The 15,387-nt window shown below is 37.9% G+C and overlaps 2 protein-coding genes across 5 annotated transcripts; one reads left to right on the top strand and one right to left on the bottom strand.

Annotated features, from left to right (window-relative positions):
- Nucleotides 1–219: 219 nt before the first annotated feature.
- On the top strand, nucleotides 220–6,353 carry ube2a (ubiquitin-conjugating enzyme E2A (RAD6 homolog)). The gene is made up of 6 exons (XM_032554831.1): nucleotides 220–411; nucleotides 2,308–2,388; nucleotides 3,773–3,798; nucleotides 3,998–4,087; nucleotides 4,172–4,260; nucleotides 5,355–6,353. The coding sequence occupies exons 1-6, from the start codon at nucleotides 368–370 to the stop codon at nucleotides 5,481–5,483; spliced, it is 459 nt and encodes a 152-aa protein (XP_032410722.1). The 5' UTR covers nucleotides 220–367; the 3' UTR covers nucleotides 5,484–6,353.
- A 2,022-nt stretch (nucleotides 6,354–8,375) lies between these two features.
- Nucleotides 8,376–14,884, bottom strand: nkrf (NFKB repressing factor). Of its 4 annotated transcripts, none has more exons than XM_032554827.1 (3): nucleotides 14,779–14,884; nucleotides 14,057–14,190; nucleotides 8,376–13,279 (listed from the first exon to the last, which is right to left on the bottom strand). In XM_032554827.1, exons 1-3 carry the CDS (start codon nucleotides 14,814–14,816, stop codon nucleotides 11,085–11,087), a joined length of 2,367 nt encoding a protein of 788 aa, XP_032410718.1. In that variant the 5' UTR covers nucleotides 14,817–14,884; the 3' UTR covers nucleotides 8,376–11,084. The 4 variants fall into 4 exon arrangements, with proteins under 4 accessions (XP_032410718.1, XP_032410720.1, XP_032410721.1 ...); XM_032554829.1 differs by having other exon boundaries at nucleotides 14,509–14,872; XM_032554830.1 differs by having other exon boundaries at nucleotides 14,057–14,184; nucleotides 14,509–14,872.
- Between the last annotated feature and the right edge of the window lie 503 nt (nucleotides 14,885–15,387).

The raw sequence follows: 15,387 nt of genomic DNA, 5'->3' as shown, positions 1-15,387 counted from the left end.
TCATTTGGAGCAATCCAACTGAAAAGATAGGGTTCGTCGACTGATTTAAAAATCCTCTAGTCAAAACAATAATGAGTTTAGCCTAGCGTCAGAAAAATCACTATAATTCTACATATTGCAATTTATTCATACTACGCGGTTGTGATTTTGTTGCCTTATACTATTAAAATGTAATCAAAAGCAACCTCCCCTCCGTGGTGTAAATGGTATCGTCACAAACGAGAGGCAGCCAAGTATTTGTCAAACTAGTAGCAAACGTTGGCTGCCCAGCGATCAGTTGAGGAAATATATCACCTTACGGAAGATCTCGCAATCTTTTGAACGCTCTTGTTTGTTTGTGGAGGCCTTAGTTTTTCATATTAGCACGATGTCAACTCCAGCACGACGACGTTTAATGAGAGACTTTAAACGGTAAGTTATGGGGGGGGACAGAAGTAGCTAACATTAGCATCCTGAAGCTTTTTTTTTTTTTTTTTAGTATTAGCTCAAGTGACAAATACAACGTAAACCACAAAATAGTCTATAGTCAAACAGATCTGGAAATGTCAACTAAATGTATCTTATAGTTAGTGTTACTTGTTTGTAATTACAGTTTAGTTTAATAGGAAACTGTTGCTAACGTTTAACCAACAGGTCCGTTTCTACCGGCGTAAGCAACCCAGATTGTGGTTGTAACGTCTACGTTGTGTAATTCAGGACCAGTGATTGCTTTTGATGGTGTACGAGCCACAAATATAGCCCTTTTTTTTAAAGTGTATATGTTTCCCGGAGACTTGAACAGATGCGCGGATGTAGTTGAAGTCAGTGGCCATATGGTCCTTCAGCTAGAGGAAAGGTTGCTTCTGCCCTAACCCGGGCCTTGATAGATCATCGCTTAAGGTTGGGGATCAGCAACCATCTGCCATGTAGAGACTGAACACCTGCACTCACTAAGCACAGCTATCTGCGGCACATAGTTAATCTACGTATGTTCCAGTTAGAATCCACTAACGACCACAGATTTAATGATCTGATCCAGTTTGGCTCCACAGTAGAAATCTCTTGCATTGTTCTTTTACAGGCTTAACTAAGGAATGGAGTCTGTTGACCTTGAAGAATACTAAGTGAATGGTATTTTCAGGTCAAAAGGCATTTCTTAAAACTAATACATTGGGGTAATGTATGTCCCCAACTTTACATTGAAACCTGCAAAAGGTTGAGGCTCCAAATCACAAAAGAATGCATAAGTTCCAATTGGATATTGTGTTTTTCATTAATGTTATCCGTATTCAATAAAAAATACTTTATTTATCCCAATAGAAAATTAAAAGTAGCAACTCTTATTGTTCAAATATCTTCAAAGGATTCCCAGTAGCAGTCAGTCTTGTATTCTGAAGAGAAGAGAATTTCTGGACACTAGACGCTGGATTTCCATTACAAATGTGTGCAAAACGTTGTCAATATTTCGCAATTACGGTGTTTCCGTTAAATACAAAACGCAATTAAAATCGCACGTGAATACGTTTGTTCACAGGATAAGTTATTATAAAACATGCCGCGCCATCATCCAACTACTTTCTGTTGTCTTCAGGGTTTGCTAGTGGCAACATCTGTTGTTAATCATGTTACTCATATAGTGCGAAAAAAGTGCTTCCATAGCAGATTGTGAATTAAACCAACTTGAATACAGTCAAGAAAAAAAAAAAAACACATCATCCCATCACCGAAACCTTTTATGAAAAAAGTTTTTTTTCGACACTGGTGTGTTTCCAGTAAGCAAATTTTCAAAATGTCAAATTATGTGTTCAGTGGAAATGCAGCTAGTGACCATATTCTACAGTAACGTGTCCTGTAGGCAAGCACTGCTAACCCATCTCATTTGCTTTTGCCACTTCTTTTTAAGTCTGTCTAGCTGTATCATTAAAGAGAGATATTGAAGTCGGTGATATGATCTTTGCCTATTATGATTGATAGAAGAGATGGTTAAAATATTATTATTCAGAGGTCACAGTAAGTTATTAGTCCTTTTTATTCAGCTAAAAGTCTATTTTCTCTCCTATTAGTGCTGGACAGCACATCCCATTTATATCCATCTCAACAAAAGCACACAGTATTATCTCAAAACATGTTCTGAGTGCAATTAGTTTTGACCAGTAGCGTCACACGAAAGTTTTACAAGGCTATTTTAGGATAAACGCTCCTTAATATTTTATACCCATTATAAGCTCCATTAGAAATTTCATTATTCATACCAAGGAAACGTAATGCAGCAGTGATTGATTCTATTTCTCTCTGAACATATTCTGATGTTGTTGTGTTTGTATTCAGGCTGCAGGAGGATCCCCCAGCTGGAGTCAGCGGAGCCCCATCAGAAAATAATATCATGGTTTGGAATGCAGTCATTTTTGGGTAAGTGAATCAGATAAAATCTAGGTTATCAGCAGTAGAGATGCACCAATCGATCAGCCAATTTCCCCTTGAATGATCCTAATCGGTATTCATCAGACCATATTGAAAAATTATGTTTTTTCCTGTCTGAAAACGCGACAATAATATTATTGTTTTGTGTCCGTTTTCAAGGAATGTAATGGAAATGGCATAATAATGATGCCATTTCCATGATTTAAATTCTGATGAGCATTTAACACTGAAACTACAAGACATTTTAAATATCCAAAGTAAATAAAACAACAGAAAAAAATAAGATGAATTATTAAGTCTCTGAAAACTAAATTATCCTTCAAAAAAGGAATGGTTGAGACCAAAGGACCAGATTGAAGACTTTTATCATTCAGTTTTTGATAGAAAGAGGAAAATGATAAATCATGCAAATGGAAATTATTGAGCTTGTTTTAAATTATCATGCGATTCATTAATTTTATTGCTCATTGTAATAGGCCTAGCAATTGCCACAAAAATTGTATGCAAAATGTAACATCATTTATTTTATTTAAAACAAATGGCTTTATAAAGTACTATTACAGTGATAATCACATGTATTTACGCTTTTGGGTTTAAATGAAGAGACCTGAGGAAAAACGTTAGAATAAACGTCCACTAACAAGCTTATAAATCCAATTGTTCAGGCTTTTTGCTTGTGGTTTGCTAACTTTAGTACATTTATTAAGAGTGATTGGTTGCACTGTTTTAGTGTCCGCACCATGGCTATCCACTGAAAATATTAACTAATAGCTAGCTGAAAATCGGTATCAGCTGTAAAGAAAGAAAAAAAAAACGATTGGTACATTGCTAATAATGATAATAAGTAGTAATTGTTTGGGGCTGCCATCAATATGAAAGTATAAAATTGAAATCCTGATGTTTATACTTGGTGTTAAGACTTGATAATAGCAAATAATGCTAAGAACAAGTGACTGCTAAAAAACAGAAGCAGAGTGTGGAAAAACAGCTGCATTGATTCCAGATGAATTTTGGTTGTGAGTCTTTCTAAAGGTATTTTTGCTTGTCTGGAGCAATAAGAAGGAAAGAAAGCTCCAGCTAAAATGTCAGAGAAGCATTTGTTGCTAATTTTTAATTGCAGATGTTAATTAAGGTGATTTCCAAACCAGCTGAAGTCACAAATGGAAACATTCGGGACTTTCGCCAATCTCTATTAACCATGCCATTGAACTTTGTTTCTTTCACCCTGCAGTTACGTTTTGATGCAACACTCTTTTATATAACAGTTATATGGTATAATGTCGGTGGAAAACAAACTTTTACTGCTGATGACTGGAGTTGGCCAGACATTTGGAAAATGATATATAACATATCTGATTTCTTATTTTTGTAGGCCAGAGGGAACGCCTTTTGAAGATGGTATGTATTTTCCACTTATTTATCTTCTTAAAACATTGAAAAAAATACTCAGTTTGCTCAAAAATAAGTTTTTAAATTATTGTAAATATTGCACACAGAAATAAAGTTGGTGTCCGTTTGGAGAATTTTAATAAAACACAAAATAAATAAATTTTAAATCCTTAATTTCAGCTTATAATTTACAATTTTTTGCTTTCAGGAACCTTCAAACTTACCATTGAATTCACAGAAGAATATCCTAATAAACCTCCAACAGTGAGATTTGTCTCCAAAATGTTCCATCCTAATGGTATGTCAACATATTGTATTTTCTTAAATCTTAGATAAGCTGAAAGTAAAAAATGCTTTTTTTGTTGTGTGTGTTTTTTTGCAGTGTATGCAGACGGTAGCATATGCTTAGATATACTTCAGAATCGCTGGAGTCCAACCTATGATGTTTCTTCAATCTTAACTTCAATACAGGTAATACAACTTTACAGAACCATACAGCTGAGTATAAGTCTGAACCGGAAGTGGTCTGAGACACTGAGCAGCCATCTTGGTAGGAAAAGCATAGGTGACCCATGGCTTCAAGACCAAGAAATAGAAACTATATTGACACTCTTGACCAATGTGCAAGAGAATGTATACCAACAAAATCTCTGCTGTTTTGAACGATTGCAACAATCTCTGCACATTCTGAGTTTATTGTTGTCATAGCAACTCATGGCAGTTGTCATGGATACCTACCAAGATGGTTGTCGGCTGCAAAGTTACCAGAGGTGTGACATCACATGAGATCTATGCATACATATTTATATGAATACATTACTTATGGGAACTTGTAGCTGATGGCATTCTTGATATCTGTAACTAACTGTCATGAGTTGCTATGACAACAATAAACAAGCCACAAGCTTAAAACTAGCTTTCACCTTGTTCCTATCTAACTTATAATGAATATAAGTACATTACAACTATTACTGGATAGGTTTTTGAGTACTCTCTCCACCTCTGTGTAATACTAAGAAATATCAGTGATATTTAGTACTTACTGCCAAACTAGCAAAATGAGCAGAGCTAATGTAGCTTTTATCTGCAAGCTGAGACGAACATGTAGCCTACATGTTTGTTACTACAGACTTGCTCTGCCAGTCACAGGAACTTGTTATTCATGGGAAGAGTTTGTACATCCTTTACAAATCTGTTTAAACATTGATTGTATGCGTCTATGGATTTCAGGCTGGAAAATTCCTCCATGACGGTCACAATCTTCGTGTTCACTAAATGGTGAACTACAGTATTTCTTAATATGATATCGGAGGCAGCTTGTCCACATCGTCTGACATATTTTCATTCTCCGTCTCATTCGGGTTCAACAGCAGCCATTTTGTTTATGTCTTTCTTTTGCTCATTGGTCAAGAGTGTCAAAATGGTTTCTTTTTGTTGGTCTCGAAGCCATGGTTCACTTGGCTACCAAGATGGTGGTTCAGTGACACGGATCACTTCCGGTTCAGACTTGTGGAAGCTATGTATTGACTTGAACACTAAACAGCTGATGTTCTGTGTATATTTAGTCTTTACTGGACGAGCCAAACCCGAACAGTCCAGCCAACAGCCAAGCAGCCCAGCTTTACCAGGAAAACAAGCGGGAGTATGAGAAGAGGGTTTCTGCTATTGTTGAACAGAGTTGGCGTGACTGTTGACACCTAATCAACGGGCACATGAAGTGTGCACCGCAGAATCGAGAAGACATCAGAAACACAGATACGACGACGCACCTTTTAAGATCCTCCAGTATACTTTGTCCCCTTACTGTTGCTAAGTTTGTATGCTGTAGTGCTGTGGCATTCACTGCTGCCGAATGCTGTCGTTTGACAGGAGCAGAGTTAAAAGTTAATGTACCTTGTTATCTCTGGGTTACTTCCTATACGCCCGTTTTCTTTTTCAACACGCAATAGCCCGTCTTTGAATTGTCAAACCTCTGCTTGGTAATTCATACATCAGGTATGTAGGGCTGTGTGGTTTGGTTTGTAAATACTGCCAGTTTATATTCACAGAAAATAAAGCTGTTAATTGTCAATGGGCCAACAACATGAAAACCCCTCACCTCCCTTTCTTTTTTTGTCTGCACATTGAAAGCCTTGGAGGGATAAAAAAAAAACTACCAACATGATTATCAGTCCCTCTTATTACTCAACAGATGCCTTTTGGGGTCCGTTTTTAAATTTTCCTGTACAGCCATGCCTTTTTTTTATTCTAAAATCTTACCTTCTGCTCCTCTGAAAAGCAGGATTTTAGCATCCTTACTGTTTTTACAGTTTCACAAGGTTCAACCCATTTCACCTGCATATGTAGGTTTATCTTTTACCACATTCTAGGAGGGTGCATTACTTTTTTATGGGTTAAGAGCCATAAAAAAAGGCTCTTACATTTCTATGCTATTTTACAATCCTATAACTATCGAATCTGATTACACTTTGGCAAACATTGGTGTCTTTTCAGATTACACAGCACTGGTAACCCATGTAACAAACTGTACATTCTCTTGTAAATAAAATAAATATGCAACTCTTCGCGATGACTTTTTACATCACAGTACATGAATATCAGAATATCTGCAGGTTTCAACAAGTTAAAAAAAAAATGCTTCTTATCTGCGATATTGTAAGCATCGCAAAAATACCCCGTAGCGCCAAGCTAAGGTTTTGTTTTGTTTTTGGCACAAAATGCAAGTAGGATCTTACGGTTTTGGAACTGACAGTAGTACTCGGGTTATACTAAGAAAAAATACGCGAATAAAGTTGTCTGATACGTCATATTACTAGAATAAAGTCGAAATAAGAGTAAAGTAGTATATTCTTTCTGCAAATGTAATTATGTTTTCTTAGCGTGGCTTTAACACTCCGTCGTATGAAGCAGAAGTGAACAAGTGGCGAAAACAAGCGATACATTTGCACTTACTCATGATCGACGCAGAAAAGCTAACTAGCTAGCTCGTTAGCATCTGGTTAACGGTAGAACGCAATGAAGATTGTTTTCGGGCGGTCAAACATTTGCCTGACAGAAAAGTCCACAAGGTTAAAAAATATATAACTTTTATATATGAGATTAAGTAGTCCTAACAACAAATTTTAAGGGTTGTGATTAAAGTCAAAATATTTTTTTATTTTAAGGCCTTATTTTTAGATGCATTTAAGAGTTTTTAAGGATGCGCAGCGTGGACAACCAGAGCAAGTGAATATCAAACTACAATACTCAAATGCTCGTTATAAATAGTTAAACTAGAACACTCTTGTTACAGCTAATGAGAACCACAAATTCAGATTTTAAAATTATTCTTAATGCTGAAATTTTATCTTTTCAACGTCTTAAGAACTTCACAAGCAGAAACAGCCTCAGGAAAGGCATATTTCTGTATTTAAAATGCTTTAAAATTGATGTAATTTCCTTTAAAACCTGGGTTTTCATTTTCTGTAAGCCATAATTAACTACATGAACAAAAGTAAACATCACTGTGTGATAAATCTGAGTTTAACTTTTTGCAATTGAACAAATTTTTTCATTGACTTTCTAATTTACATAGATGCACATACATATCTGAATTAAATTCAGCTTGTTGATTATTTTTCATTTATTTATTACTTACAGCTGTGAAAACAAGCAGACAGGTTAGGTGTACTCATACAAACAACCATCTAACAATTAAGACCACAGATTCTACATGAACATTGTTTTTGGGATCACTGATGCAGCTGGCAGAATGATCTCCTGTAACTGAATTGAACCCAAAAACTAAACAAAATGAAAACATTCCTGAATACAAGTGCATTACCACAGTAAGGCTGGTATGAATTTAGCTACAGTTAAGATTTTAATGCCACTTTAATCCAGGTCTTACATGAGTGAACAGTCCTACAGTGTTTCCAAACAAAGAAAAGCTGTGTACTCTGCCGGATTCATTAAACAAACAGAAACGTTCACGAAGCCAATTTTTAAAAACTGAATATAACTGAACGAGTTATTTTCAGCAATAAAAAACTGAAAAGATGAGGTCTGGAGACGGAAACTACTCACCCTCCAGTCAGCTAACGGTGTAGGAATGTCAAAAAAACATTTCGTTTTTTTAGATTTGCTGAAACATGTTGCAAATTTTCCCACGCAAATATAAAATGGCAGGTAGATTTTCACTTCAAAAACACCAAATATTACCAAGTATTTTTGGTCTAGTTTCCACATTTGAAATAAGACAAAATAGCTTGCATGAAACTTTTCAGTTCTTAAAAACATAGCTTGTTTTAAGTAAATAATTCTTTATTATTGATGACAAAGTAATAGTTCCACTAGCAGATTATTTCACTTATTACATTTTTCCTCTGTTATAAGTGAAATAATCTGCCAGTGGACTTCATAGTTTTTTTTAAATCAATATTAAGGAATTGTTTAATTAAAATATGCTCCTATACACTGCCGAAAAGCTACTTCTATGGTTGGGTTATATGAATTAAAAATAAAATCAGATTTTTTTTTAATATTAAATCTGATTTCAATAAATTTTTTCTTGTTTTCTAAAAACAGAAATTACAAATGACAGAAAATATTTTCAAAAGTGGTTTTTATTATTGTCTTCTGTGAGTTGTACAACAGAGTATTAGGGCCCGGCTTACAAGAATGTTTAATTGTGAGAATATAGTTATAATATTAACAGAATAGACACAATTTTACCAGAAAACGTCTTAGAATGAGGAGGAAAAAAAGTTGTTTTAATTAGAAAAAAAAATCTTGAAGATCTGTTGTGACCAGCTGTGATTCGTCATAGTTTCAAAGTCCTGCTGCTGATAGTAATTTGATGCTGATATGTCAAAAGGTTAAGTGCTTACTTATCTGTAAAACCATGACCAAATTGTTGTTTTTTATTTGAGTTCTCATAAAATTATGATTTCACTCTCCAAATATTATGACTTTATTACCGTAATTAAAATAAATCATAGACTGGCCCTAATATTCAGTCGTAAAACATACTTGTCAAACAAAATGGCCGCCGCAGACATCACTCTGAACTATGGAAACATAAGTAGTAAATTGGTGAAAAATAAATTAAAAGTCCCAGATTTTCCAAAAATGAAATCTTGGTTTTATCTTATTTCAAATATCTTAAAATATCTAGAAACTAGACAGAAACATTTGGTGATATTTTGTGTTTTTGCGGTTGGACCCGAATCAGACTGGGCATCAGCGTTGGTCCTGGCTGGTCCAATTACATCTGGTTTCCCTCAAATTGCGTCTCCCTTCTCAGGACTGCACTCACACTTTCATAAACATTCATCTTGAGCTTTTATTTATTTATTCTAATCTTTTTTTCCCCAAAAAGATGGAAAGAAAATATTACTTTAATGATTTTAAGAACAAGAATCAGGTGAAGAAGTTTGAATTAGTGCTGAGAGATGATTTAAAATAAAATATAAATTTTTTTTAAAACCAAAATTTTTTTTTCCAAAAAATGAAAAATACAAATGATAGAAAATATCTTTTTTTTAAAATTACTTATTTCAGTGGATTCCTTCTGTAAGTTGATCTGAATTCAAAGTAAATAAAACAAACTAGTCAAACAAGATGGCCGCCCTGGGCGTGCTGACATCACTCTGAACCATGGAAACCCAATGGTGAAAATTACACCTTCAAAACCAGAAAATTCAATTATCGATTAAACTGATTTATCGCCCAGCCCTAGTTTTAATTTAATTACATATTCAGGCTGAATATATATACATACATGTTTAAATAGTTGGTCAATTGTCCCTGAGTAAGTTGCAGAGAAATCACACTTCCTGTAGCATTCAAACGTTCTGCATGATCCTTCTTTATTATGAATATTTCCTCTCATTGACCTAGAATGACCTTGAAATTGACCTTTTAGGCATAGTTCATGAGTTCGCAATAGGGCTGACATCTTTCTAGACTAGAGCCCTACTTTCCCTTAGCATGATGTTGCCACCAACAGTTGGTGGCGTTCTTTTGTCTCAAAGCGTCAACTTCAAATCTACACTGCAAAAACACAAAATTTTACCAAGCATTTTTGGTCAAGTTTCTATTACAAACATCTTAGTACAATAGAAATAAGACAAAACTAACTTACAAGCCACTTTTCAGCAGGATATACAAGTATGATTTGAGTAAACAATTCATTGTTGTTGATGAAAAGGTTCCTTGTTCCTCTGGTAGATTATTTCACTTATGGGAAAAATGTCTTGTTATAAGTGAAACAATTTGCCAGTGGAAATAGTTGTTCTTTTAAATCAAAATTAAGGAATTATTTTCTTAAAACGAGCTCATATCTTGCTGAAAAGTTACTTGTACGTTAGTTTTGTCTTATTTCACACATACTAGAAACTAGACCAAAAATGCTTGGTAAGATTTTGTGTTTTTGCAGTGTAGCTCAAATTGTCTTTACTGAGCAGAAAACTTAATTAAAAATTTCAGGTGTTTCTTCCGTATTTGGTGGTTTTCACGGTTTCTGAATCTCCTAGCCAATTACATTTCATCAGAGGTGGAAAGTTTTTAAGTGCCAATGTTGGGATTGGGATGAAGAGATTTTGAAAATATGTGGATTATGCTTTAAAAAAAAAATCAGGTCAGTGGCAGAAAGTCATCTAATTTAAATGAACTATACTAAATCTACCAAAAGCGATCAATTATCCCGGTAAAACTAAGCTAAAACTTCAATTTAAATTTGGAAAGCAATGTGTTTTTGTAAATTAACCAGAAGCTAAAGAGTTGTTTGTATAAATTTGAGCCAAAATGTATAATTCTTAATCCACAATAAATTCAAACTTTGTTCACCCAAGTCTTGTCTTCAAAAGTTCTTTTTTTGTGTAATTTTATCCTGAAACATTATCGATATAACACCAAAATTAATAGTTATTGTAACATTTGATGTAAACTGTGTATAGTGCTACATGTGAAGCAGCTAAATCAGGGATGTCAAACTCCAGTCCTGGAGGGCCGCTGTCCTGCAACTTTTAGATGTGCCTCTGCTGCACCACACCTGAATAGAATAATTAGGTCATTATCAAGACAATTAAGCCATTTCATTCCAACGTTTTGAACCTGTCACATCTAAAAACTGCAGGACAGCGGCCCTTGAGGACTGGAGTTTGACATCTGTGAGCTAAATGATCCCTAGTATCGGGTATAAATGGTGAAATATAAAGCCAGGACGCATGCTGCTGCCATGTCCGAACCGGGCCTTGCTGTGTTATGCTTTGAAGTCCAACTCAGAGGAAATTTCCAATTTATTTTCATGCAGTTTAATGAGACGCCTGAGGCTTGACGAGCTCGTATCGGCCCACCTGTCCTTCCTGTAAAAGCTGACCAATCAGCTGGTCTTTGTGTACTTTCCGACTGACGACCAGAAACCGGTCCCATCCCTGTCCGTAGGACTTGCTGCGCAGGCCGTATTTTTGGGAAATCTGGTGAATCTGCTTGCGCTCGTCGTCGGTGAGTTCGTTGGAGAAGCGGAGGTCGTCCGTTCTGTCCGAGCTGGCGTAGTTGCGGATGACGTCCTCAATGTCCCGCTTGCTGAGCAGGTTTCCCGCTTTAACCATTTCCATACCCAGACCCTCCCTGGAGAACTGCTCCTTGACTCTGATTGGCTCGGCGATGCCATCGCCGTCCCGGCCGAGGCCGCCGCCTTTCCAGCCCATCTTACGCAGCAGCTGGTTTCCGATGTTGTCCTCCTTGATCTCCTGCTTCAGCGCATCCTCGCCTGAGCGAGCGAGGATCTGAGAGCGGGAAATGGCGCCGTTGTGTCCCTCCTTCCTCAAGTTGGACTTGACGACCGCCTGAGTCTGTCGTAAGGTGGACAACGCCTCATTCGCCGCAATGTGCTTCACTAACTTCTTCGGCCCGACTCCCGCTGCGACGTACTGCCCTTCCAGGTAAACTTCGCACTTCCAGTGATGATCGGGCAAAACCGAGAATCTGTAATCTGCGGTCACTTTGTTAAACTGAGCTGTGTCGTTGATGATGCAGATGGCGTTATCGTTATTCTCCAAGATCACAAGCTCGCTCAGTTGCTTCTTTTTGACTCCAAAAGAATCGACGTCCGACTGTGGCGGGAAGAAGTTGCCAGAATCCTGCGGATTACTTCTGAAGGACTGTTTCTGCCAGGGCTGCCGTTGTGCTTGGTTGAGGCGAAGCTTCCTCACGGCCTCCTCGGCGGCGGCATGTTTGGAGCTCTTCTTCGTCCCAGTCGCCTGCGCTATCAGCTCGTCCTGCAGAAAGATGCTGCACTGCCACAGGTTGCTGGGCAGCTGGACAAACTTGTAGTCAATCTTCATGCGGTTGAAGGCGTTGGAGTTGTTCAGAATGCAGATGGCGTCGTACGCGTTGTCCATCACCACAAACTCGGTCCAGTGCTTGTTTCGGTCGGGCTCATGTTGGCCCTTGGAGCCCGGCATCGGCTTGTCCTCTGGGTTTCGGAGCGCCGGCAGGAACGCAGGCGTCGGGCTGTGTGTCTGGCACACAACCATGTCACTGACCACCAGGTGTCGGTATCGACGCTGCACAATGCGGACCTCCACCGGCTTCAGGAAGAGCTTCACAGCTTGCTCGGATGCACGGTCTCTTGCGCCGTTTTTGCTGCCGGAATATCCGGTTGCCAGATACACACCCTGACATCTCAGTTCGCAGGCGTAACCGTCCGTCGGCACTTTCCTGTTCTTTGGCAGGTCTGCCTGTGGGATATCCTTCAGGTTGACATAAATGTACTCCGGGTTGGTCTTGCAGGCCTGGATGCTGCGGCTCAACATGAAGTTGTAGTTCGGTGAGTCGCTTCCTGTCATCAACACAGGGTTCCTGAAGGCAACGGATAACGCGTTGGCAACACTGGTGATCAGCCTCTGCTTCTCATCTAGCGTGGAGTGAGATATCAGAAGAGGCTTCGCGTACTCTGCTGCTTTGGGACTGGCCGCGCTTGGGCCGCTGTAGACTCTGCTGAAAGGCCGGTCCTGATGGTCGTAACCCAAACCCTGACGACCCACATCCCAGCTGCTGGTTCTGCTGCCGCCGCCATAGCCATTAAACCTCTGCGGCTTCGAGTACGAGTTTAAGCTGTGAGAGGAGGCGTGCGCTACGTACTTGGCAGTGTAGTCCTGCTGCGTTTTTGCCATGTAGTTCGAAGACGATACGCGGCCTCCATAACCCAGTCCACTAGTGCTACCGTCTCTGTCCATGTGGGAACCCCAAAAGTCACTGGAGTGCGACGGCACTCGGTCGAAAGCGGGCCTGAGGGAGGAGAAGCCCTGCGCCCAGCCGCTAGCGGCAGAGTGGTGGGACTCCCACAGTCTGGCGCCGTGCGACTCACTCTTCCTGCGCTCCTTATCGTTCTCCTTCTCATCGGTGCCGGTTCCTCCGCTGCTCCCACTGCTAACGAAGTGCACAGGCTCAAACCGAGGTTGGGGTCCAAACTTTGTCAAAGGCATTTTCCTCATGGGTTCGTCTCCTGCAAAATAAATGTAGATAAAATAGGTATTTTTTGGGATGTAGGAGGAAATCTCAGTTTTAGCCCAAAACTATTCATACCCCTATAATACTGAGATTTCTCTTTTTTTTTATTCAACCAGGGCATTTGTTTCTGATAGAAAATAAGAGGAGCATTTATTTTTGTCTGTTTAATTTATATTTACTTTAAAAAGTGCATGTCAAAAATAAGATATATCCTTCACAATGTTTATTAGCATTAGAGCAACAAAACCCTTGTAATAATTATAACCCTATCACAATAAATTGTCCAAGTAATTATTGTCTAAACATATATTTTAGACTAATTTAATTATATATTGTGGAAGTCACAATATTGTGGAAGCATTTAGTATGTAATTTTGTCATGTTTTGTACATGTTTTCAACTGATATCATAAATAATGTTATGCAGTTTAGTTGTTTAATTTTACAACTATTAACTGCCATCAGCTGCTCATTGGGAGCCATTGCTGTGCAGTATGTTTAGAGTTATTTATTGTATTTTATTTAATGTATAAGTGCAGAAACTGCACAAATACAGTGAACCTGAGTGTGTGCTGTGAAGTAAACCTGCTGGACTTGAGACGAACATAGAAGGCTTACTCATAGAGTGGTCTATATAGTTTGAAAACACAATAAACATCCCTAAAACAAATAAATACATTTTAAAATTCCTATGTTTTTAGACAAACAAACTAAGGTTAAGCAAAAATAATGAGAAAAATTAAAATAATGTCAACACAACTCTGATAACTCACTGCCATCTGATGAAATGGGTCTCTTTTTAGCTTCAGAACCACCAGGACTTGGGTCAAAGGAGGGCATTTCGCCAGTGTGAGTCCCCTCTGCCATCACCAGGACTGTCCGAATCAGAACCGGGTCATACCTGTTACTGGAGCCAAACACCTAAATGAGACCTCAACGCCTCTGAACACCACGAATGAATGACAGTCCACACTGTTTTAGCATCCTGAAGCTGAAGCTGCAGGCAGTCTAAAACATGCATTAAACAATCGCTCTCATATACGGTTTTATAGTATGTAGCTTTCCAATTAAAATGCGGAAAAACAGCCGAACTTTATGTCAACATTGTGGTTTTACAAAGTGACGCAGTTCATGAATATTTCAGAAGTTGCCACGTTCCGCTAACTAAATAACAATGCAACCTAAATAACAACACGTTCCTGAACAGTTAGTGAAGTACAATTACCTCAAGGTGTGAGCTTTGGTCCTGTAACACCTCTGTCATTTAACCAAGCAGAATCAAATGTTCAATATTTGTGATAAAAACCGGTTAGTACCCTGTGCTAGCCTCACCGAGCTAGCTTCGCTGATAGCATTAGCTACCTAGCTCACTCTGCTCCGCTTTGTAAGCGAAACTCTGAGTATTTCTAACATCAACAAATCCATTTTGGTCTCTACTGGAACCAGTGAACACGTGTTTTCAACTGCGAGCTTTAAACAGCGGGGAACCTTTCACCTGTCGGCTGCGCGTTTATTCAAGCAGGGAGCGACCATTTTCTAGCCGCATCCTCAGGAAAATCATGGCGCCTGTCTGAACATTGGCCCGTCAGGCTTTCCGTACTCCAACCTGACGTCTATAAATCTTTCTAATAATAATATAAACATACACTCTAAATCCCGTAAAGCAAATTGTACTTCTGATTCGTGAATCTAAATAATTTTCTCGCAGAATATCAGTTTTGCCTAACCTCATGATTCAGGTTATTTACTTATACAGATGTAATCAACTAAGTGTGTTTACTTTTTGTGTCATTAGTTTCACAGAAATTTACTTAAGAATATTTAAATATATATATTTTTACTTAAGTAAAAATAAAAAGTAGCCGCCCAGAAAATTACTTAAAAGTCGTGTGAACATTTTTGAATTTTAAATACTAAAATGAAAAATAATTCATATAAATAACAGAATTATAAAATAACAAAATCAGAAAAAAGAAACATTTATTCAATTTAATTTAAAAATATGAAACGTGAACAAAAACTGATTGTTAGAACAAGTTTGTGCTTCATTTAGTCAAGTTATTCACAGTGGGTAGAGAAATTTTACTGAAGTAAGAGCAGAGAT

This window comes from Xiphophorus hellerii, chromosome 23, assembly GCF_003331165.1.
Source record: "Xiphophorus hellerii strain 12219 chromosome 23, Xiphophorus_hellerii-4.1, whole genome shotgun sequence".
NCBI lineage: Eukaryota > Metazoa > Chordata > Actinopteri > Cyprinodontiformes > Poeciliidae > Xiphophorus > Xiphophorus hellerii.
The sequence above is the reverse complement of the archived record's forward strand: the minus strand, read 5'-3'. Positions and strand labels throughout refer to the sequence as shown.